General features: G+C 38.8%; 1 protein-coding gene across 1 annotated transcript; it reads left to right on the forward strand.

Annotated features, from left to right (window-relative positions):
• The first annotated feature begins 269 nt into the window (after positions 1-269).
• Positions 270-22,330, forward strand: LOC146318133 (SUN domain-containing ossification factor). Its single transcript, XM_084732081.1, has 23 exons — positions 270-551; positions 5,365-5,479; positions 7,621-7,853; positions 8,115-8,219; positions 9,361-9,502; positions 9,594-9,711; positions 11,146-11,270; positions 11,374-11,441; positions 11,551-11,658; positions 11,911-12,016; positions 12,439-12,459; positions 13,104-13,159; positions 14,635-14,717; positions 15,671-15,736; positions 15,836-15,901; positions 16,056-16,152; positions 17,465-18,778; positions 19,355-19,442; positions 19,866-19,970; positions 20,254-20,411; positions 20,909-21,000; positions 21,138-21,193; positions 21,317-22,330. The coding sequence occupies exons 1-23, from the start codon at positions 487-489 to the stop codon at positions 21,782-21,784; spliced, it is 3,855 nt and encodes a 1,284-aa protein (XP_084588207.1). The 5' UTR covers positions 270-486; the 3' UTR covers positions 21,785-22,330.
• The last annotated feature ends 4,020 nt before the right edge of the window (positions 22,331-26,350 follow it).

Consider the following 26,350-nt stretch of genomic DNA (forward strand, 5'->3'; position numbering starts at 1 on the left):
TCCGCGTTATTCACCCACTAAACACCACGTTCGGTGACTCGTGTATCAGTCACGTCTGCCACATTATGAGACTATTTTTGACATCATGGGTTGGAATCGCCATCGTAACGATACCACATGAAGGTATGATTGGCATCTCTTGCCCGTATTAAATACCTTTTCAAGAGAAGCTCCACCCACTCGGGAGACAAGAGGTTATGAAACGAGCGCTCCCAACACGCTCCTAAACTCAGTTTGAACTGCGCAATAGCGTCTCTGCGTTTTCATTGGACAGCAGAACACTGGGACGCTCTTACAGTCGGTAGCAGGTTGTGTGTGGGTGACAGCGGCTAGCATCACAGTTCACCCGTGAAAACAGCGACCATTGCCAAGTTAACAGGAAACTGCGGCTAAATTTTTGTTCTACGGAGCTCCTGAGACTGCAAGCTGAAAGGATTAAACGCTATTTCTGAGTACGGCGACGATGTCTATCCCGGCAGGACAGGGATGAAGATGACACGACTGTTATGGCGAGTTGTGTCAGTGTGGCTATGTGTAGCTGTAGTCTGTTGGTAAGTTAATTAAATTTGTCCCATTTGAGCTGAGTTGTCATTAATATGTCACTGATAAACACTGACTCTGAATGCTAACAAACTTAATAGTATACGTTACCCAAGGTGAAGCTAAGTCAGCCACAACGCAGTACATTAGCTAGCTAGCATTAACATTATGCTGTGATGTGGCACCTGGCTGACTTCTGACTTGTTGTCAGGACGTGTTAGCTTCAGTTGTTGACCATTAAGTACTAGCTCGTTAGCTAGGTTTAACACAGCTACTTAGTTATCTATTAAATAACTTGTGCTTAAGTTAATAGCAATTTGACACTTATAACACTACCCCTCCATCTCATGACATTACAATATCTAGCTCAGTTATTTGACAGAATTATTTAAGTTTAATCAACCGCCACGCGTCTGTGTCATGTATCACTCTACTTAAAGCACCAGACGACTAGCATAAAGTGCAACCGTTATGGAAAACCTCATGACTAAAATAACCACAAGATCCTTATTATACATAAGTGAATCTGCTGAGTTTACATCAGGGATACTCAGCTTGCTTCGTCCGGGTTCCCTGACAGGAGGCTCAGGGCCATTTAATAAACAAACATTAATAGAGGCCGACCAATACTGATATTGTTTCTACAGATTATAATGTATCCATGAGCTCACTTTCTTTTTTTTTTGAAAACATGAAACATGAAACATTGAGATGTTATGGAGACATAATGAATATTTTCCAGTTTAACAAAAGCTTTTATGGTTCAAAATGACGTTGGGACACTAATTGATCTTGAACTTGAATTATATAAACGATTAATTATAAATACAATGCTGCCTATAAAACTAGAAAATAAAAATAATCTGCATTAAGTTTTGTAAAGAAAAAGTTCATATCAGCGCATATCAGACAACATAGCTGTGATAGGTCAATATCAGGCCTAAATGTTAACAATAACATTATCTATCAGATAAAATCAGTAACCTGTAAAGGGCCCATTACTTATCTTTCTTTGAAATCCTAAACTTCAAATTGACTTACTTATTAACTTAATTTATTAACTAAATCAACTTGAGCAAGGACTGACAGCTAAATCAGACATTTAATTGCATTGCAGTTAGCTGGAACCTCTTCCATCATGCAATCACTAAATGTTGAAATGATTCCTAAACAGCAAACAAAAACTGCTCCTACTAGGATGACTGATGATGAATGAATACCGTATTTAAGTTTTTTTTTAATATGAATTACACTTAGAATGATAATTACGTTAATTTCTGCGTAACTTTTGCTCCTTTAATAGTTGTCCTCCCCATACGGAGCTCACCATCTGATCCACAGTCTGAAATCACACAATGATCAGTCTTCTGTATTACTAACAGCATAATTTATTTTTATCATGCAAAACTGCCAGATCTGTCCCTCTTTTGTAGAAAAAATAGCATCAATTTGTTGTCATTGTGAATTAGAAAGTGATCAGAGGGCCAACTGGCACCCTACTGGGGGCCAGATTTGGCCAGTGGGCTGCAAGTTGAGTATTACTGGTCCATATCAGTGTCTGTTGATTGTCACGACCCTTACTGTCAGAAAGCTACTGTTAGCTGACGTGACACAGATTTGGTTCATCAGCCTTTGACAGGATTAAAGGCCTTTCACGTCAATCATGTCAGTCCTCTAGAAAGCTGGAGGTTGTAGTGTGTGTAAGTCGGACAGAACACAGTAAAGCCAGCAGAGAGGGAGATTATGTGGGATGATCATGGGCTCTAGCTATGATGTTAGGGGATAGCAACAACCCAGAACATGCACTGACTAGAGTACTTTACATAGAGAGGGAAGGGAGAGAGGAATATGATGTAATGTGGTATTAAGATCTAGCTATGTTGGTGATGTTGACCTGACCTACTTTCATCAACATTGCTTTAGCTCTCATTTTAGAGTGAAGCCATGAGCGACAGTATTTTTGACTTTTTAACGTCTGCTATCTATATTCATGGAAGAGTACATCTCAGTACAATGTAAAGATGTTTTGTTCTTGTTCAGCTTTGTCAGTTAATAGATGTTAATTGACATTTTCACAGCACTCAGAAGTGTCATAGCAGGAGGAACACAGGTGTAATTAGTAACATAATTAACAGCTGTATTTCAGCCCCAGGGCCCTGGTATTGTGTATGCCGGCTAACTGGAGTTGTCATTAATTTTATTAATCACACCTGTGCTATTCTTTTTATGACATGTCTAGTCACTCTGGTCTCTCTGATGTTATTGACAAATGAACCTAAAAAAACTTATAAGGCAGACCAAACCAAATCATAAGAAAACGCATGAGCTTCAGAGAAATAGTTCACAGAACATATCATGTCAGTTAACATTTTTAATCAGTCAGATTTTTGATGGTGATAAATGACTAATAATTAACCTCCCTATTTGCTAGTATTTACAGTGGGGGAAAAGATGTTCCCCATTGGAGATTTTGCTAGACGTGTAATACCATGGCATCTATCTCTTTAATATATCTGGTGTTATTATTGCAGGGTTGATTTTGAGACTATATGATTTTTTTGTGTGACAAAATTTAAGGATTTTAAGAAGGGTTGGAAATCAAAGGGTACCTCCTTTGGGTATCACGAGTCTCCAATCTATGACAATGACCATATGACCATCTATGATCCATTTTAAGGTCATGATACAATTTTTCAGTTTAAACATTTTCTAATTTTGTCCTGACGGTTATGCCATTTTTAGACTATCAAGTTTGATTGCAAAGATAAAGAAATTGCTGGTTTTAAGCCCTGACAACTGTCATTTACATTTTCAAATTCTTCTTTAAAAAGAAGAATTATAGAAGAAGTCTATATGATATCAAGTGTGATATAACGGTTGGTAAGCTACACTGTGCCATTTTTCAAGTGTTTTTTTTTTCTTTTTTTTTTTCTTTTTACACGTACCAGATGCCACAAGTATGCAGGGGTGGAATGTAAAGCAAATACTGGGGGAATCACAGATTATGGCTTTTGATGTGATTATTGAAATTCTGAGCTCATTTCAGTTTATTTTTGATTTAATAATTAAATTGTGACATCCCTAGTAACTCATGATACTGTACTATTGCCCACAATAAAAATGATATCCTAGCACAAATAATTCACATAATACGCTGGTGTCTCAATATCAATCTGTACGAGGAGGCTGCATCATGATATTGTCTGTCCCAATATTAATTGTTTGCTCTATCTCTTATTCCAATCCTGTGACATCATAAACATCATACAGGTGATGCCACGTGTCTTCATGTCTTTAATCTTATCAGATTATTATTCAGGTTCAGAATTGTAGTAATAAATGTAAGATCTTGTCTTGTGACATTCATTTGATAGACGTTGAAATACTCACAGGTCACTTGTGAATCAGTGATGTGTCTTACGGACAGTCTTGATGAGATTGGACACATGATCATATGAATGATGCACATGATCTTTGCACTTGTGGGATACACGTTGCTCTGTTTTATTTACTGCATAGTGGGTAGTTCACTCCTTCATATCCTCCCAGCTCTGTAAAAGCTCTTTCACTACACTACACCCTATCCCTGAATTTTATTTTAGTGCTTTGAAAAAGTCAGTACTGTATGTACAGAGTGGCCTCATCCACACAGAATATCCATTTCACCACAAAGTATACACCTAAGTATATCTTGCATTTCCTACTATTTTATGTGACGTCTTCTGCACTAGCTTTTTGTCTGTAAACAGTTAGTTAATTATTTAGCAAGTCATGCCTTAACACTGCTCTTGCTCCTTCTGGAGTTACATTATGGCTGCTGGATTCCAATTAGAAAACAGAAGCTCTGTTGTGCACTTTAATGTTTGTGACTAGTTTAGCCTGTAAGGTCAGACCAATAAAGCAGCAGCACCAGCCAACTCAGTGTAGTAAAGTAAAGAACCTGACCTGGAATTCTAAGTAAAATCCAGATAAGGGCCTCATATGTTGACAAGTGGTGGTTGCTGTTGGATTGTGGCCTTTGATACAGGACCAGGAGGACTTTTCCCCCATGGGAACACGCCATAATTATTGCAATTATTTAAAGCCTTGTTACTGCTAATTATCATTGCTTTCCTGCCAGGAGTGAGGACAGTCACTGTGACCGTGACCGTTTGTCTGGCACAGTGTCACCCCACTGAGCTGCAGTGTTTAAATCTAAAGAATAGGGTTTTAATATATCTTCACACAGAAACTCAGCTTTAGTAATACAAAAAACCACAAGAAGCAGAATAGGTTTATATTATTGTGTCTTTATTTCCACATTCACTTTGTTTTTTTCTTCTTCACTAAACAGGTGACAGAGTAGTTTTTGGACACAACCAGAACATATTGAAATATAAATAACACTAATAATAATAATAATAATAATAATAATAATGACACACAATCTTGCAGATTTCATGTTTATTTTTCAGGGTCCTGCACTCAAGTTGAGCAATATGCAACAATTTTTTTAGGTGTGTCTTTTGACAACATTCCCGGACTCTGCATACAGATAAGATAAATTGTCTACGTTGGGGTATAGGCCACTGGGAAATTCTCAGTGTGTCACCCTGGGACATTGGCCTGCAGCTTCCTCTGTGTGTCCTGTGTGACTCACTGCAGTCAAATGAGATGTTCAGTATACTCTATTCAAGAGTTTGTGTACACCTTATACAATGCTATACTCGTGCTTTTTCCCTGGATACCAGCACATTTTCACCACTGCATTAACATGACCCATATTCAGACAAATTCCAACTCAGTGCTATTATGAAACTGACTGACTTTTTCTTTGTCTCATAGGTACCCTAGTAGCTATGTTGGTTGCACGGAATCGCACCAAGAGGCCCAGAGGCCCGTGTCCTCACAGGACGTCAGTTCGGAGGAAGAGTCAGGGGAAAAAGTTCATCTTCACAAGGTAGTCTCAACTATATACCTCCATAGTTCAAACCCCAGTTCCAAAAGAGTTGGGATGTTATATAAAACATAAATAAAAACAGCATGTTATGTTTTGCAAATACTTTTTGACTTGTATTCAATTGAATGCAGTGCAAAGACAATGAATTTAATGTTCAAACTCATAAACTTTTGTGTTTTTTGTAAATATACACTTATTCTGAATTTGATGCCTGCAACACATTTAAAAAAAGTTGGGACAAAGTCAATAAAAGACTGGGAAAGTTGTGTAATGGTAACAGGTGACAGTATCATGATTTGGTATTAAATGGGGCATCTTGGTAAGGCTTAGTTGTTCACAAGCAGGAATTGGATAGGGTTCATCACTGTGTGAAAAACTGTGCAGGCAACATTTCTCAAAACAAACTGCAAGGAAATTGGGGATTTCCACATCTACAATCCATAATATCATTAAAAGGTCAGAGAATTGGGAGAAATCACTACACGTAGGGGAAATGGCTGAAAACTGACACTGAATGCTTGTGACACTTGACCCCTCAGACAGCAGTACATTAAAAATGGCATTAAACACCCATATAATTTTTGCAGGGTACTACATGGGCTTGGGGAAACTGAACACAGGCTCACTAAACACAGTTAGTCGCTGCATCTACAAATTTAAGTTAAAACTCTACCATGCAAAGTGAATGCAAATTTCAGTTACACCCAGAAACACTGCCGTATTATCTCGCCCGAGCTCATCTGAGATGGACTGATGCAAAGAGGAAAAATGTGCTGTGGTCTGACAAGTCCACATTTCAGATCGTTTTTGGAAATCATGGACATCGTGTCCTCCAGGCTAAAGAGGAAAAGGACCATCCAGATTATTACCAGCACTAACTTCAAAAGTCAGCATTTGTGATGGTATGAGGGTGTGTTAGTGCCCATGGCTAACTTTCACATCTGTGAAGGCTCCATTAATGCTGAGAGACACATAAAGGCTTATGAGGTGATGTCGACATCCTTGCTTATTTCAGTAAATCAATGCCAAGACACATTCTGCACATGTTGCAACAGTGTTTGTAGTAAAAGAGTTCAGGAACTAGATGGCCTGCCTGCAGTTTCTCTTTCTAAATGTGTGCTGCATTTTGAAGTGTAAAAGTTGAGTAGCTGAAATCATATATCAAGGAAGAATCAGGAAGAGTTTTGCTGTCATAAGAAAATATTTGCTGTTGAAAAGGTGATGTATCACAGTAGCAGGCATGAAATGAGAATGAGTGTATATTAAAAAAACAACTGTAATCATCTTGAACATTAAATCTTTTCTTTGTAATGTATTCAACTAGATCGATTTTTATTTATTTATTTATTTTTTGGCAAATTATTGCATTCTGTTTTTATTTCCGTTTTACACAACTTTTTGGAATTGGGGTTTTGTACAACCCACTTCATTACTCAGAGGTTTCACTTCATTCTGTGAATATATTTCTTTCATTTAACCACACAGGAAACCTGTTGCCATGTGATCTAGCACCAGTTTCAGAAAATCTGACAATATGGGCCAGTCAAAAAATAATGTGCTACTCATTTAGTTAAAAAACACAATTCAGAGGTACATTATAGTTGTATCATGTAAATTTAACCATTTCCAGTTACCAAAATTTAACTTTAGAGCTCATTTAGCCAACTTCCAGACAAGCTGGCATGACATGGTTGGTACCAATGGATTTCTGGCAGATTGTATTTGCTACCTTTAAAACTGGCCTGCTACAGCCTCTGAAAGGGAGTAATGGTGGCAGAGGATTTGGACATCCCTGCAGAGTTGAAGAAGTGGGCTTAATTTGTTGCATCCCTCAAAAAGAAATTCATACTATAAATAGATTATGTGCTGTGCTCTTTGGGTAATGCATATTTATGATAATATCAAAGGTATATTTAAGCTCAGACTTGTAGTAATTTTATTATTTGGTTTTCTCCAAAGCAGCACAACTGTTTCAGACCTGTATAAGTGGTCATGTGCATCATACCATCCAGTTCTTTGTATTGATCATTCCTGGAACATTTGAAGCTTAGAGTGTTTGGTCGATCAATCTAACTCAAGCTAATGGACTGTTTTAGCATTTTCCTCAACAGCTCAAATATCTCTCTCTGTTTATCCATCAGGTCTTTGAAGAGGAGGAGTCCTCTGTGCAGGTAGAGTTGGAGGCGGAAAAAGGAATTTCACAATCTGAGCCAGAACCTGAGCAAAGTTCAGAAAACCAACATCCTGAAACCTCCATCACTCAAGACCAGGACTCATCCTCTCTGCTTCCTTCCCCTGACCATCCATCTGGTTCTGCTGCTGAGCTTCAAGACAACTCAAACGACCTTAATCTTCAAGACAACATCCCAAATAGGCAAGATATTATTATCTCAAGGCCTTTTTCTTTTTTCATTAGAACTGTTCAGTTTATTTAATCTGTCACTTATCTATAAAAATGGCACAAAGTGCTTGCTTTGCTGTATTATTTTAGTGTCTCAGATAATGTGGTTCACATAGTGTAGAGTTACAACACAACTTTAGGACAACATCCTTTGAAATATTTGTTTCTTCTTTGCTGCCTGCCTGGAAATTGAAGGGTTGCAAAAATGTAACATGGATTGTTGTTTCATTTCAGTGTTTCAGATGATGCATCTGACGTAGCTGCTCCTGAGGTCACTGAGTCTGACCTGCCTCCAGCTGACTGTGAAGAAGAAGAGAAAAACCCATATGACAGTGATAGGTGAGAAGTTACATTTTGAAAAAATCATATTTACTCACAGTTTTTCACCACACAATTCTGTATTGTGGAACAACAGGGTTATAACAATACACAGAAAATCTATCCAATTCTGATTGGTATGACAGTAGTTTAATGTCTGTCTGTGAGCTTTACAAACCACATGGACCTTGTTATCCCTTGAAGACTTCACCACAAAGTACTACATTATTATCTCAAGGAAAGGGTTTAACAAAATCTGCAGAGCAATTCCTGGTCCCTTGCTGCAACTGATGCGAAGCAGTGTGTAGTTTTAATCGCTTTTCCTGCCCTAAAATGTGACAGCAGATCAGTAAGTTGGTTTTGGTGACATAAACTCATGCTCTGTTTGCTCTATTTTAAAATAGTATCAGCAGTATACCCTGTCATTGACTTTCCACACAAAATATTTATATTTGCAGTTCATCCGTGTTTTGTTCCTTAGAGGTTGAGACCACTGACCATTTATTTTTAAATGTTCATGCGCCAGTTTGTTCTGATCTGAAATACAAAATTGCATATTGTTGGACAGAATATTTTATGGACAACTGATAGATGCAAATACTTCTGACAGTCTAATCTTGTGATTATTCAGGGCAAATATATTCATCTTTGTGAGTAGAACTGAAACTTTCCCTCCTTCACCGTGTTCATATATAATTTTGCTAACTATTTTAAGTTACTGAAAATTATTGTAAAAGTGAACAGAAATGATTTCTCAGTTCTTGTTTTTCTATTGTCTTTTACCCTGCTCCTTTTTGTAGCCTTTTTGTGTGTTTTTTATTTTATTTTAATTTTTGCCTTTATTTTTATCTATCCTTTTGTGATTCCTCCCTTGTCTCCTGTTTATATTTGGTTTGCTGAAGCATCATTTCTCCCATTGAATTTGTTTTCTGTTTTGTATATTTGGTCTCTGTCTTAAAGTTTATAATCAAATCTAACAAAAATGGGTGTGAAGAGTTAATCTTGTGCCCTACATACTGAACACACTTCTCTTGAATTGCTGTCAAATCAGCACCGACTGTTAATTTTGAGTAGAGTGTGATGATAGTTCAGCTTAAAAGACAAGTGCAACCTGGTGACAGTGTTGTTTTTTTTTTGTTTGTTTGTTTGTTTGTTCCCACAGCAGTCCTCCAGTAGTTCTGGAGAACACATCCAACATTCACACCACAGGAACCAAAACCCACACTGACCCTTCTCTGGGCTCTCCAGCCACTCACAGCACACAGCATCTGGAGGCCAACACATCGCACACGTTGAATGAGCCAGTAAGGATCTCTGATGCTGTGTGTGAAATATTCTCCTCTCCCTACCAAAGGAGATGTCCCAGCTCTGATTTTTTATTATCGTGTCTGACAGGACTTGAGTTCCCATGGTACCACAGACCCAGATTCTAGTGTGGGCAACAAAGACCCTGAGGACATCCCCACTTTTGATGAATGGAAGCGGAAGGAGATGGAAGTGGAGAAGGAAAAGAGTAAGAGATTAGTTTATCCTGCTTGTAAAGTAATGTTAAGCTTGATCCAGATCATAACACAGTCCAGCGTAAGTGTGAGACCAAGTACTGGATTTCAAAACTCCCCCATTTGGCACAGGTAATAACACTAAAGTGACATTTACCTGCCACAGACACTTCATCATAGTTTCACTAGTTTCAGTTTGGATTATTCAAAGTAGGGCTGTATGAGCTTATCAGTTTCTGTGTATTGCTGTTATAAGAGCCAAATATTTTTCCATTCAAACCAATGAAACTCCATGGGCGAAATCAGTAATTTCATCTTACAGAAGATGTTGCTGGTCTTCTGCTGCCTTGATCGCTTATTTTGTCTCAAATCATGAAAGTGATTTTGTTTGGAGAAAGTAATATTTGGCTTTTATAAGGTAGGTTTCCCTTCAGAAAAAAAACGTCTGACAGAAAAGTAAAGCAGTGAAAATAATTTAAATATAGTATACATTTAAACTGATGTTAATGTTTTTAGGAGGACCTTTTTTAAGTGGCTAAAATACCTTTTAGTGATGATCCTGTCAACAGCAATTCATTACTTAGCTTTTGTAGCCCTCTCTGCTTCTTCGAGCTGGGGATGTTTCAACTGGTATCTACTGCATCTAATGCACTGACTATTAACAAGTATCTCATACAACCCCACTGGTAATAATCCAAACTACCCTTTTAAATTAATTAAATGCAATCCCCCTGCTAAGTACATGACAACTATCCCCTGGCTAAAAAATAACTCGTCATAAGTCGCTTGTTAATGGAGCATGCTTCGAGTGACAGAAATAGCCAATCATTTAACAGGTGTGTTGTTTGTTTGTCTAATCGACATGTGACACAACAACAAAAATGGTGTAGAATGAGAGAATGAGTTTATTACTGGCACCAGACCTAGGGGAAATCTGGACCAGTGTCAAGGGCTACACAGGCTAGAGAGCACTGTGTAGCCACTATGTAAACAGTTTATCTGTGGATCAACAGAGAGAGGACCAGAGTGAATGTCATGCTCAGAGCCTGTTTATTTGTGAGTGGAGCTTGTAGCTAGGCTCCTCAACGGTTCAACAGCAGCACCAGAGCGCCATCTGCTGACGTGAAAGTATATAACCTTAACAGTAAAGACTGTAAAAAGTAATAGAATCATCCAGTTGTTAATAAAAATGTTTAAATAAAAATTAAGCGTATAGCATTTCCAGTCTATTACAAGTGCAAACAGTGGGGTTCATTTAAAAATGAAGTGGTTAAATTCAACCTTTTGCTTCTGGTCTTAATTAGATATAGGTTACTAAATTATTATTAAGTATCATCAATTATTATTGATATAGACTGAAATTAAATATTTTATTGTGGAAATGTTTTCAGCTTTATCACCCATCCCCTGTCCTCAATAATTCTTTGTTATATTCTTCCTCTCCATAGCTCAGTCTACTCATACTTCTAACAACGGGGCTCCTCATACAGTGAAGAAAGTCCAGAAAAACTTCAATAACTACGCCTCAGTGGAGTGTGGAGCCAAGATCCTTGGCGCTAACCCTGAGGCAAAGGTACTATTAACATGACACTACACCCTACTGAGGAATCATTGCTCTGTTGGATGTTGGTTACAAATAAAAGTGCACACTGACTTTGTGAATTTGTTCCATGCAGAGCACTTCGGCCATATTGAAGGAGAACATGGACTTGTACATGCTAAACCCCTGCAGTAACAAAATCTGGTATGTAGTGTGCATACATGCTTTCTATCCACTGATGCAACATGAGAACATTTCTGTTCACCTTGGCCTGATGCCAGTTTTTGAAGCTTTGTATTTTGTTCTCACTCAGGTTCATCATCGAGCTCTGTGAGCCTATCCAGGTGAAGCAGTTGGACATTGCTAACTTTGAGCTGTTCTCATCTACTCCCAAAGACTTTCTTGTCTCCATCAGCGATAGGTACTCTATGCAAAGCATCTAACAGACATGTTTTAAAAACAATATGTATCAAAAACATGTACCTGTATATTGCTAAATGTTAATATTGCTTAAATGAATTTTCTTGTCTACATCTAAGGGAGTTTTATTGGGAAAAAAGTCTCATCATCAGTGTCAAATTTGAATGATAAAATTCTGTATTTTTTCAGTGACCTCAGGCTGTAATCCTGAGACATCCATATCACTGAACTGACTGTAAATCTATTCCTGCAGATATCCAACAAACAAGTGGCTGAAACTAGGAACCTTTCATGCCCGGGATGAACGCACAGTCCAGAGCTTCCCATTAGATGAACATCTGTATGCTAAATATGTGAAGGTGAGCACAATATATTTATTTCTGGTCACACTACTACTGCATCTGTCTCTCTTCTATGCTAAAGTAATGCAGAGGAATCGCTGTAATTCTCTCTAAATCTCTTTGAATGTAAGCCTTTACTTTTTCTTCCTTTTCCTTATAGTCACAAAGTCTGTAGAATGATAACACTGTATTAGAAAAGGTCATGTAACGATTGAGTGGTGTTCATATTTTTCTTGATATGAGCACCAACAAATGAAATGTAAAATGTCACAGCAGCAGTTTGGACAGTGCTTTATATTCTAGATTTGGACATGGCTTCATTGTTATTTTGCGCCGGAAGTGACTCAAATTAAAATCAACATAGAATCTTTGGACCTGTTTTGAATGCATGTGTACGTCTCTTAATTTTGTTTCTCTTTTTTCTGTCTCTCTTGCTTCAGATGTTCACCAAGTACATAAAGGTTAGCCTGCTTTTCTTGTAGAGGTCTGTGGTTGAGTGAACTGATACGGGTGTATTTTGCGTCTTTTTTTTGTCTTAAGTGGTGCGATCAGCTGTAAACAGAATCAGATCTAACTTGCTGCTAGCTTCTAACCTTTTATAACTTCAAGAAACACTCTTTGAATACATTCATTCATATCACACATAATGATTTAATGCCCATCAGTCATTCAAATGATGAAGCCTGTAGTAATATGTCAAATGATCTAACTTAAGGGCCGTCCACACCAAGAACTATAACTATAAAAATATAATTGTAAAAATCGTTCGAACTCAAGTGGATGACAGAGTCACCATCACAACTATAAAGCTGTGGTCCGGACTCCATTGCCCACTTTAGCTGGAACAATATTTTTATAGTTCTTGATGTGGACTACCTTTTACACTATACTGAGTTGCTCCTCTCAGATTTACCCACATGGCCAATCACCCTCTCATTGTTTCATTTTAATCCACTGTGTTGATTTTTACAACAAAACAAAATCACGGCTTTGCTTTTCATAAGTAACACCACCCCTGCTGCCCTGCTGACAGTGCTGATTTGTGTATGGTATAATGCAGTTCACATTTCTGTTTTAATATCTGAATCATTTCTGCATTTTTCAGGTAGACCTGGTGTCTCACTTTGGCTCTGAACATTTCTGTCCCCTCAGTCTCATAAGGTATGTAATATTCAGGCAATGTTGGCATACTCTTACCATGCCATGTTGTCAGATTGTACTCAGATTGTATACTGTTTAAAAAGGAAGTGAGACCTTAATATGGAACAAACATTAAAGGAACTGTTTGGATTATTTGATGTCGTGTTGTGTTACATCAATAGTCAGAGTATTAGCTGCACTAGATGCAAATATTGCTCTCGCTAAACCAACCAGTTTCCATAGGTGATATCAACAATTTTCCCTTGCAGAATACAGGAGTTGCCGCTCTACCATGGCCTCAATCTGTTAGATTGTGCGTGTTATTGGAGGACCCCTCTGTTTTAAAAGGATAGTTCAGTCAGTTCAAAGTCACACAATAATGCAAACAAACACAGAGAGGCATCTGTAAACCAGCAACTCCCGTGGTCTGTGAGGTAAAATTAGTTATTTTGCCAGTGGTTTGGAGAGAGCAACATTTGATTTATGTAATGGTATTCCAAATATAGAGTGCACTTGGACTGATATTAATTTTGTTGCTGACCCTGTCCACAGCAGTTCATTGCTTAGCTTCCATGCTGGTACTCCTCACTGCTTCTACTAACTGAGTGCCTACTGCCACCCATTGTGTCTAACACACTAACTATAGATACCTCACACAACCATACTTCAGATAATATTGAACTGGACCATCAAACTAAAATCAAAATACATGAGCTCTAGATGGTGTCAAGTGATATGTAGTATTTGGCATGTGGTCATGAACACGCTGCACACGGGCAGATCGAGTAGCAGGTCCAACAGAAATCAAAGACTGAATTTTGAAGGGACTGGGGGCATTTTTACTTGTCATCCACAAAAGGACATTGTTGTCTGGTATCTGAATTTTTACATTCACCTCTTCAAAGACAGTTCTGCCCAAGTTAAATGTGTATAAAGTCACCAGAATGCAGGAAATAAGTGTGAAATACTTTTCCTGGGACGCCTTGGACCCCTGCATAGCACTGGGCTCCACTGTGTAAAGTATGGCCCCTGTTTTAGAAAAATCCTAAATCCACCTGTTTGTTATCAGCTGTTCTTTTCACTTTCAGTCTGGCTGAAGTTTGTGTACTAAAGGGGTGACATAAATAGCTAAAAACAACACATGATCATATGCTACCACTATTGACTATAATAGATATCTGGAAATAGCAAACCATATGGTGCCTATTACCTTTGGTGCACATTCAGATGTTCCATCAAGGGAAATGAAACACCAGGTTGATGCTTGTGTTAAAATCTAACTGTGTTGAGAAAAAAGAACCTGCTAATGGATGACTCTCCTGTACTGTATGACCTGTGTGTGTGTGTGTGTATGTGTGTGTGTGTGTGTGTGTGTGTGTGTGTGTGTGTGTGTGTGTGTGTGTAGGCTTTTTAGTGTAGTGATCTGCCCCCTACAGGCTGTCAAAGACTATTACATGAGCCAGCTCATAAAATTATTTTGATTTACTTTTTCCCAGGGTGTTTGGCACAAGCATGGTTGAAGAGTACGAGGAGATCGCTGATCCACCAGAAAGACCAGATGATCAGGATGATGACTTGGGTAAGAACTGAGAACATCGTATTTAATAAGGGCTGCACAATTAATCGAATATTGATCAAATACAATTTTAGTTTCCATGTAATGAACATGATAGACCGTGATATTGATGTTTAAAATGTAGAAATGTAGAAAACTGTGCTCAATATCAAATCAAGTGTTTCCTAAATTACCAGCAAACTGCACCCTTAAGCCTATGAAAAATGTCCTGGATGTTGCAGCTCCACTCCAGCGTAGAATAGTTATACACAACAGAGAGCAGGCAGGCAAAACAAAAATCAGATATCTGGAGCAGAGGGCAAAGAGTTAGTTGCTCAAAAAGGATCATCATCTGTTGTGGCACATGGTTTGAAGGAAGAGTGAATCAAAGGTGGCATGAAATTTGTGTCTGTGCTGCAAAATAACAAAACTAACTTGTTCAAACACCCGAAAAACACCACAAACTGCAGCATGATGAATGCATGAAGTCCCAAAAGAATAACTTCGCTAATCTCACTGAATACCCGTCCTTGTCCAGCATCTAATGCTGTACAGCGTGACATCATATGAACACAACGTGGAAGTGAAAGCAATGCTTTGTTGACTTAATTTTGGATTTTATATTTTGGTTTAAGGAGATGTAGTGTGAATAAGGACCAGTCTTACTTTGATGCACAAATTTGTACATCAGCAGGAATGTACTCCAGCACAACCTGGAAGTGAAAGCAGTGCTCTGTTTATTTCAGTGTGGAAGTGCAATAAAAACATTTTGTCACTAAAAGCAGCATTACAATGTGCAAGATACAAACTGTACCAGACATGTTGCTCTAAATGTATCACCTGGGTAATATAATAATGACATTCATTTCTGTGTTCAGGCATCATTTTTGTGTTTATGTTCAGTGTTTTTGCAGTCATATTTCTTATTGTTTCATTGTGAAATTGATGTGTGTTATTAAGTGTGCTGCTCCCTACAGATTACCCTCCTGGATATACATCTGGTGAAGCCAAGTTATCCAAGAATCTGATTGGATCAGCAAAAGGTGAGTATAACAAACATGGATTTCTACTGCATAAAAATGATCCACAACCTGGACTATGGTATTATCATTATTAATATGGTGCTTATATTTTCTCTTCAGATGTTATTTTGAATATGGTAAACAATATCGCTGTCAATGTTCTCGGTGGAAGCCCAGAGATGCAAGGTATGACCAACACAACCAGCTAAGGTCCAGTTTGGGCAGACAGCCTCTGTTTTTTAATAATATACAGTTGCTAATTTGTCAGTTTTTACTCTTATAAATTTGAATTATTTATGTGTTCACTCTTAATGCTATTTTTCTTATTTGTGTTTTGCAGGCAACCTTTCATCACAAGAAGTAAACTTGACTGAGCCATCAACCCAAGTTGAAACCACCACCACCACTCAGACTACCACTACAGATTTTACTACAGTGTGAGTAATGTCATGAGTCATATTTACATCTTTTAGAATTGTAATTTGACCCTCAACAAACTGTCTATCACTTTTGTTCTTCATATTATTGACTGATGAAAATGTGTTTATACTGCTGGAAATGAGGAAAAGTTGGAAATATGATGAAGTGTTATGAAGACTTTATGATCTGTCTGAAATCTACATGAAACCCATGTAAATTTGCTTGAAGTTGGTTTCATTGCTGTTGAGATTTTCAAATGTGTGTCAGATGTATTTTTGTGAATATTGAAAACAACAAGGCAAGTGGCATATAGCTCTATTATGTTCGAGAAAAGGCAGTCATCTTTAAAGCCAATATCTCCCAGACTCTGAAACTCACAGCAAGAGCATTACAGTTAAGAGGAAAAATATGTGTTTTTGATTTTGGGGTGAACTGGCCCTTCAAAATCTCATATATATTTACAAGTCTATGTGTGTGTTAAGTTGTAATGTCAATGCAAGTTGACAGTAGCGTAATATTTTGAAAAGCCAACAAAATAAAACTAGTGTATTATTGTGCCTCAAATCTGGTATCTTTTATTAGTTTCTAACGTTTGGAAATCTGCTCTTCCATTTACCAGTGCTTTTGAAATAACAGATATTTTGTAGATGAGCCTGAAGGACTGTTTTGTTGCATTGTGTCCTTCCTTTGCTGTATTTAGTATGCACTGGATTGTCCTCCTCCCTCTCTAGCAGCAATGCAGCCAAGTCCAAATAAGTAATTTGGGAAAGCACAAATGATGCAGTGGAAATGGATATTTCTTCTGTCTTAGGTTACTTATTATTATTTGGAAAAAGTCACCTCCATGCTCCATGATTACCTGAGCATAGTTGAAAAAAGGTTGCATGTCAGTAACATATTTCATACACCAAGATTATTCTCTTCAACTGAAGGATATTTTATATACTTGTGTATCTTTGCTGTGGAGTCTCTTATTGAGTGCAAAACAGAATCTTTTGATCTATAAAACATTGTATTCAGTTGCTGATTTTTCAGTATCCACCACTTAAATGGGGTGGTGGTGGGTTTCAGACAGTTAATAGAATTCAGTTTAGCTAAATTAATTGAATATATGCCAACATTAAATGATACTTTGTAGGCACAGCAATTGCATTGCCAATGAATATTAGGTTAGAAAATAAAACATTTGCCCGATTGAACCTGATTAGACATCCAGTATAACCACGTCCATTTCTGGTTGTGTATCCAAATACGGATATTGAGATAATTTTGTTAGTTTAACAGATACAGATACAAATAATGACCTCTCTGTGCATCTCTACTTTCTAGTCCAGACTCCGAAGAGGAAGAGATTTTACTAGAACCCAATATCCCTGCAACTGTAGCCCCCTCCTCAGAGACTCCTAATTCTGATACAAGCAAAGAAGAGCTCCCCCCAGTGGAGGACAAAATAGTGACTCCTTTAGAGAAAGATGAGGAGGAACCTATCAGCTCTACAATCACCCTTTTGGATAAGGAGGAGGAGTTGGATGAAGAAAAAGAAAAAAATTATCTTCGTGAACGACAACAAGAAATCCAAAACTACTGCTCACTACTTCCTTCATTTTCTTCCTCTTGTTCTTGCGCCGCCTCCCTCCAGGAGTATCTCCATCGGCAGTGTTCGGCCCTGCTGTCAAAAAAAAGGAAATGCCGAACAATGGACAGAAAGCAAACCAGTCCTCCCATCCAAACACCCGCTTGGCACCAATCCCTGTCCCCCTCTGCCTGCCCTGAACCTCAGCAGCACCACAGTGAGGAACAGCAGCCCCGGGAAAAAGAACAAGCCCCTGAACAGGAGCCAGAAAGCGGAGCCAGCCTGTCAGAAACACCGCAGCCTCCAGGGACCACAGAAGAGTCCATGTCGGAACGTCCTCTGCTGGAGCCCAGTCAAACCTCGAACCTCCCCACACCCAGTGCCACTGACTCATCCTCTGCCAAACCTACCCCTATTGTGGAGACGCCACAGCTGTCTTCTGAGGAGCCAGCGAAGGAGCCAACGCCAGAAAAGAGCCATGATGTGCTGGCTGAGGAGAAGCACATTGAGCCCTCCACCTCTCTCAGCAGCTCCAGCTATGTCCAACCCAGTGCTGGTGCAGCAGCGGAGGACGCCGTGGTGGCACCAACAACAGAAGTGAAGTCTGATATTGATGTTTCTCAAACAGAGTTAAATGCCCCCATCCAAACCCCGGAAAAGACAGACCAATCTCAGCTTCTCCATCCCACCACCTCCCCTCATTTAGAACACCATCCTGACCCACCACCGGTACCTGAAAGCAGCAGCGCTTCCACTGAAGTAGCCCACCCGGCTCCAGACATCCCTGCAGAACTCGAGCCCTCCGGCGGTCAGCCGGTCATCACAGAGACTAAAATGGAGGATTTTGCAGAGGACGTCTCCGCCTCTCCTCCAGCCCCTTCGTCCACGCCTACTTCACCGTCACTCTCGGACATCTATGCAGACCCCCCCAATGGCACGGAGCAGAACGGGAACCCGGTCCACGGCTCCAGCCAGAAGGAGTCTGTGTTCATGAGACTCAACAACCGCATCAAGGCCCTAGAGATGAACATGTCGCTGAGCGGACGCTACCTGGAGCAGCTGAGCCAGAGGTGAGAAAGAGTGAGCTTGTTCTCCTTCATGTATAAACAGGGATTCTGCAGGTCATTAAAAAGTCTCTATATCCAATAAGCTGAATTTTAGGCCATAAAATGTGTTAAAATGTCAAATATGATTTTCTCAAGTTTTAGGGAAAAATATGTACTGACTTTCCTGTAACAGAATAAAACCATCATGGAGCTACTCATGCAAACTGCATTTATTGGAGCACGCCCAGGTGGTGGTGTGTAGGATAATGTGGCATCTCCTTTTGTTAAAAAAAGCAATGAGTTCAAATTGTTTCTGTTTATGTTACCTTCACCAAATGAGGTCATGAAAACAAAAGGCCGCCATAAAAAGCCACCAGTAAACACATGCAATCATCCAGTATTGTTCTATATTTCCTTCAGGGGCAGCACCAAAGTACTTCATATCTTTGTACTTTATTTTTGCCAGTGTGGACATGAAATCTTAAATTGGATTCATAACTTAAAAAGTCTCAAATTTAATATGTTTAAACCTGCAGAAGCCCTGTTAAACTAAACAGAGGGTGATATATTAAGACTTCTTTTTCCGTCTTGTGATTCAAGGTATCGAAAGCAGATGGAGGAGATGCAAAAGGCTTTCAACAAAACCATCATCAAACTCCAGAACACCTCGAGAATAGCAGAGGAGCAGGTGAGTAGTGAAGAGGCAATGACAGAGAGAAATATGTGTTTTGTCTGACTTTGAGATAGTTGTCCCAAAATCATTTTGTGATAAGAATTCAAAGCAGCAGTGGAAATACTCTAAATATAGTCTACACTTAAATGGTACAGATTTTTTTTTGGTGGACCCTTTTTAAATGGCTAAATTACATTTGGCTGCTGTCCCTGTCCACAGCAGTGCATTGTTGCTTCTCTGTAGGTAGTATCAATAGGCACCTCATTCAATCCCACTTCAAATAATAATATTGTTGTGTTGACTCCAACTGGCCAAAACACAGTTAATACAGCTTGTAATGTTGTACCTTTTACAATATTGACTCTTAAGATCTTTACATACCTTTTCAATGATGTGAACATGTGTGTTGTTGCTAAATTCGTTCTGTTTATCCCACAGGACCAGCGTCAGACTGAGTCCATTCAGTTGCTGCAGGGCCAGCTGGAGAATGTGACTCAGCTGGTTCTCAACCTGTCTGTCAGAGTCAGCCAGCTGCAGACTGAGGTAGATACAATGCTCCTGGCAGAAAGCCTTCATCTGTAATCAGTTTTTTCAGCCTGAAATCAGACTGAGTACATTTAGTCTTTTCCCAGGACCAAGGATGTACTGCGACTCTTGAACACAAGATCCTGATACATTATTTGAGAAAGGCTCTTTAGGGCTACTAAATGTTTGTTTTTTACCAATTCTGAAATACATGTCCAGTTATACTGTTTTTCTGTTTCTCTGTTTGACACGTCAGACATTGCCTCGGTTTTGCTACAATAATCAATTTTCTGTCTCCCAGGTGTCAGACAGGCAGAACTACCTGCTGCTGTCTCTGGTGTTGTGCCTGTCTCTCGGCCTGCTGCTGTGTGTCACCCGCTGCCGCATCACCACTATTCCTCCAGCCACAGAGCCAGATCCACCCATAGCTAAGAGCTACACCTTCTGCTGCCCTGACAGGTACCCAGATAAACATGCACTTTTACAACCCTGGTTCCTTTAAAGGTGGTAAGCTAAAAAAAAAAAAAAAATGTAAATGCAAATCCTTTTCAACCTATTTTCAATTTAATACATTACAAAAGCAAAACCTTTTTACCTCCTACATCACCTTTTCTTTCAACAACACTCAGTAATTGAATATAGGTTGAGGTTTCTGGCATTGGGGTTATACTATCTGCTGAAAAGGTGTCATAACAAATAAAATCTTTATACCAAGATTCAGTGAAGTAAAATCATTTTACATAAATGATGGCAAAGAGCTCTGAATGTGTTCTTCCAGCTTATAGGCAGAGGTTAGAGTGCCTTGAGTGGCTCCTACTCATTAAGTCAGTTTATTGATACAGTTGATTATCAAGAAGATTGCAGCTGGAATCTGAACTGATGACACAGCCTTGACTCCTGTCTTAATAAAGGTGCTACATGCAGCCTTTACCTCAACTGTTACTGCTTCCTTATAGGCAGTTGTCTTCCTGTGATGAGACGGGCTTGAAGAGGAGTGCATCATATCCACTCATAAACTCTGAGTCATTCCAGTTAACCACCACTGAAGGTAAGAATGAGTGCCATCAGGGTAATAATATTAATCTGTTTCAAGGTTTTTCTCGTTTATCTTGAATAGGAGCTAGTCAAAGCAGAATTGAGCCATTCTTTATCTTGTTAGAACTAACTTCATTATTTGTCTCATAGGCCCAGAAATGCTTCATGCAGAGGACACACAGAGTCTTTGTCCAGCTAACAGAAAGGTGTGTAAATACAAATTTATTACAGTGCAGATTATTAGTATAAAATATATGTTTGAAATACTGTTTGTAACTGATAAACAGTATTTAACAGTTGTTCTTTCTCTCTAATCTTTTCCCCCGCAGAGGAGACGCCGTAAGATGAAACCCATGGAGAAAGTAGAGACTCTGAAACCCTCTTTTCACGCTGCTGCAGAACTGTGTAATGGAGGTGTCGTATGTAATGGTGTACCTGTCACCACAAACCCTACACCTCTTACAAAAAGGTTGCTTCAACCTGTATTTAGAGACTCACCATCAGAGGGCAGCTCGGAGGGATCCTCACATTCAGACGACCCCTCCTTCTGTGGCATCACCACAGCTTGCTCCCGAATCTGTGACGGGCTCCCTCCACCCAAAACCCGGGCGGAGAAACGTGCATTAAGACGCAGGCGTCCTAAGCTCAGTTGCCCGGTGGTGGACTTGCTTCATGCCCCAAGGAGGGACAAGAGCGAACCACTGCCCATCTCCACCATACATGACATCATGAACAGGAAAACAGAGCAAAGCTCTGGGACGTTTGGGGTAAATGTTGCCCTCTCAGGACCTGTTTGACGTCTGACGTCTCCGCTCCTTCTAACTGAATACTTGACTCTTTCCAAAAGAGGATGGATATTAATTTCTGTAGCCACAGGCAGCTTTAAGCATTGACATGACACAATCCCTTTGCTCCTACTTTAGTTTTGTTTTCTGTTCATGTTGTCTGTTCAGTTCTTGTTGGTTTATATTTGTTATACTTCAAATCAAAGAAATGTCTTCCTGGCTTTCCATTAAAGCTGTTCTCTTGTTTAGAAATGCAGACTGTGACTATTCACCCTACAAATTTAACAAAACGATTTGTTTTAATACAACAACACTGCAGACAGTATCTCTTTTGTGAAGAAATTCCTGTTTTTAAAACATCCATCTCAACTTTTTTTTCATAAAAAATTCACTTCTGACCGGTGAACCTTCTGTAGGGATGTTGTTTCAACTTTTCAAGGACACACACAGGACTTTTTCTTCAGTCAGATCAACATAGAAGCATAGAAACAATCAATGAACATTTATTTAGGGTGTACTGAAAGTGGAAAAATAAAACTACAACACATTCAAAAGAAAGTGTGTTATGCTATTAATAGTTATTGATCCAGTGAAGCTGAAAGAGAAGAAAGAGCACACAACATGAAAGGACTTGTATGAAAAATGTGTTTTAGTGATACTGTACACAGCAACTGGTGCTGCAATAAGCTGAAATGCACAATTCAGACAAAATGATACTTCAGATATTCCTGAGAAAAGAGATTAATCAATCTGCAAGTGCACTCAGAGTCCCATCATGTCCAATTTTAGTATTAGTGGATCCTTGAATGCATTGTGTTGGGATCAAAGTGAAGCAGTCTGTGGTGGCTGAGAGACGTTTCAACTTGAGAAAACATCATCAACTCTTTCATCAACTTCTGTCATCAAAGTTAGTAATTAATGTTAGTTTAGTGAGGTCTCTGCACAGTATGAGTTCAAATATAGGTCATTAAAGGGATAGTTCCACCAAAAAAGGAAAATTCACTCGCTCTTGTGCCGATTGAAGGTCAGATTTAATTTTTTAGTCTGGAGTTTCACAGGAAAACGGAAAATCTGTGATAAGTTTTTGAATGTAAAAACAACTGTCTAGTATAATACAAGTCTCCCAAATCCCCAATATGCTGTTCACTTGCACACACACACCTACACACTACACACACCCAGTTCAGACACTGTGCACACAAACATGGCTCCAGGCTACGGATTTACAGTGAAGATTCAGCCTAAAAACATGGTGTAAATGACATCTTTCAAGTCAACTTGGCATGTCGGGGCATTAGGAGACTTGGATTAAGCCAGATGCACAATAAGGAGGCATTTTATGTTTGTTTTTTCTGTTTTTGTTTTTTTCTGTTGCTTTTTCATGTTTGAAAACTGGTCACCATTCACTTACATTTGTTTAGTAGATAGCACTGCTGTTTTCCTGCGAAACTCCTTCAGTGTTTTGTGGACTAAAAAACTAAACCCATCCTTCAGCTGGCACGAGGGTGAGTGGGTAATGACTGAATGCCATGCAACAGTTTTAGAAAAAATCGAAGTTGTACCAAGCGTGACTCATCATGGAGTCCCTAAGGGCACACGGGGGAGAGAAAATACATAAAATTGTGTGAAAAATTATTATGGGTGTAAAAAAAAATCCCACCATTAAGCAGGTTGCTTAAAAGACAATAAATGTCCATTAAACCTAACTGCATGGACACAAATGTCAGTTTGCTAATGTAAGCTTGTTAGCATGAGCAGTAAAGCTAAGTTCACAGAAGTTGTTAATGAAATAAACACAGACTTAAAAAAGGATAATGTAAATGTTACCAAAGAATGTAATATTAACATAAAAAGAATTTACCATTAATTATCTCTGACATTTTAATACTACAAATGATTGGTTTTACTCTTTTTTTCCCCCAGGATTTGACAGAAGTGCTTGTTTTACACTCGTAATATATCTTAGGATAGAACACACAAGTTTCTTGAGCGAATGCAAATATAGTTTTGTTCACTCAATATTTTTTCACCCATTTATTTATTTTTCCCCACCCATAATATAAAATAACAGAGACTGAAATGTAATTGCTGCCTCTACCTTCAGTCTTTGACATGCCTTGTACCTTATGTTGCTGCATTGTTCAGTAGTCTGAAGCACAATTAGCTGGTGTGAGGGACAGTCCTGGAATTGTACAACAATTCTACACATGAAATTTGTGTACACTCCCTTTTTCTACAGCAGAATGACGCTTAAGTCTAATTCCAGGTGATGCCGCAAATGCTATCGAGGGAAAATGTGAATCAAGGGCCGGGATGGATTTGAGCTAAGAGCTTCTTTGAGCTGCGAGCATCCACTCCTCTGAAGGACCTTGAGGAGTCCAATGAGCCCCTCCTCCTGGCCTCAGGAGTGCTGTTCAGTGACTGACCCTGAGCCCTGAGCACTGGAGGAGAATAATGTCCCCCTCTCAAACTCGAGAGAGAATTTTCTCAGCGAGATAAAACAGTGGTGAGAGTAACAGTATAGGACTGCCGCTGACAAGTGTGAAGCAGATAGTGTTTGCCTAATGTTTGGTGGCTTGTGCTGTTTGTGTGTGATTGAGGGTCAGATGCAGTAGGTTTAATTTAAAGGTATAATCAGTAAGATTTGTCCGAGCTGTTCGTTAACGCACCAGAAAGATACTTGATTGTCTCATTCCCAGGACATCGAAGACTGATGTTTGGGCTGATAAAGTATCCTGATGAAAGCAAAACAATGACAAAGTAAGTTAATAACAGGCAGGCAGAGACACCCCCACACACTTCTAGTGGGACATAAATGATAATCGTATGGGATTATGTTTATATGAGTCTATACATTTTTTTTTTTGTTTGTTTGTTTGTTTGTTTTTTTAGAAAAATGTTTCATATTATGGCTTTAACAGAAGTATGAGCACTGCAGTTGATTATAGTGAAGAGTTTATTTAAAAATCTGCGTCACATATCTTTTATGTGACACTGACAGGCAGATGTGATTGCCTAAGTGATTTGCACAGATTTTTTGTAAAACAAATTGTTTATTTTGCAAATCCTCTCAACCTTTAACAAGGCTAAAATTTCTTACAGTTGAACAGTGGTGGAAAGTACATTTACTAAAGTACCGTAACTTGGTAATTTTGAGGTACTTGCACTATAGTATTTCCATTGTATGCTATTTTATACTACCAGTCCACTACATTTTGAAAGCAAATATTATACATTTTACTCCACTGCATTTATTTGATACCTTCAGATTATTAATACAGATTAATCTAATAAAACAGCAGCTCTAAACTTGTGGTACTGCTACTTTTACTTAAAGCTACTGCAAGGAATTTTCGTATTTTGTTGATTTTTAAGGACCCTGTGGACAAATGTGTTGTCACCATGGCCACAAAATATAACATCCAAAGTAAATTAAAAATCTGCTGCTGGTTCTTTTTAACTGGCTAAAGTACAGCTCACTGTAACTTTGCCTAGAAAATGTAAACACAGGCTCATTTCATCTCATTTCACTGGGAATCCACACCAGTGACAGCCATTAAGTATAGTTATAAATAGCTTAAAAGGACAGTTCATTCCCAAAATCAAAAATACACATATTTCCTCTCACCTGTAGTGATATTTATCCATCTAGATTTTTTTTGTTGTGAGTTGCAGTGTTTTGGAGAATACTGCTGTAGAGTTGTCAGCCTTCTCTAAAGCTTCTCTAAAGCTAAATCACACTTTGCTTGTGGTGCTCGAAGCACCAAAAAATACATTTGAACAACTCTACAGCAATGTCTCTTTCCAGAAATCATGACCCGGTTAAATTCACAGACTTTGTTGTGAGCAGTTTCATGTAGAAGCTACTGTCTTTCTGCAGTGGAATCTACCAGAACTACTTTCTTTTTACGAGAAAGAAAGTAGTTCCCTCGAGAACCTGCTCACAGTAAGGTCTGCTGATTATTTTGAGGAACCAGGTCATGATTTTTGGAAAGAGACAATAGCTTTTAATTTTTCAAATGTATGTGTTTGGCACTTTGAGCACCACAAGCCAAGTGCCATTCAGTCCCATTACATTGGAGAGACGTCTAAATCTATCAATCCATCTGATTCTAGATGGATAAATAGCGCTACAGACCAAGGGGGAAACATGTAGTTTGGATTTTTGGCGTGAACTGTCCCTTTAATTGCTTAAAACCTTCTTACTGATGGTCTCATTTGCTTATGTAGCTCATCAGCATTAAACTGAGACTGTTTCATAACCGGTTAAAAACTCCTTATGGTAGGTTTATATAAAAGAACTGAATACTACTTTCACCAGTGCAGTTGAAGCTGTACACACAATTGTAATGGCACTGCAAAAAACACACACACATGCACACACCTGCAGACCTACAGTAGGTCCTGTTCCCCAGATCTGAAAACTAAACCACAGTGACGTCTCTTATGTAAGTGTGTTGCTGCTTTGTCCAGCAGGGGGCAGTGTAATCTTTGGCTAAAACCTTCATTGTATGATTTTTGATCGACCCTCACCATCATTTTCCATGTGATGAGTCATTACACAGGATGGAAGTAAAT

This window comes from Lutjanus erythropterus, chromosome 12, assembly GCF_056507025.1.
Source record: "Lutjanus erythropterus isolate fLutEry1 chromosome 12, fLutEry1.hap2, whole genome shotgun sequence".
In the NCBI taxonomy this organism is placed as follows: Eukaryota; Metazoa; Chordata; class Actinopteri; order Lutjaniformes; family Lutjanidae; genus Lutjanus; species Lutjanus erythropterus.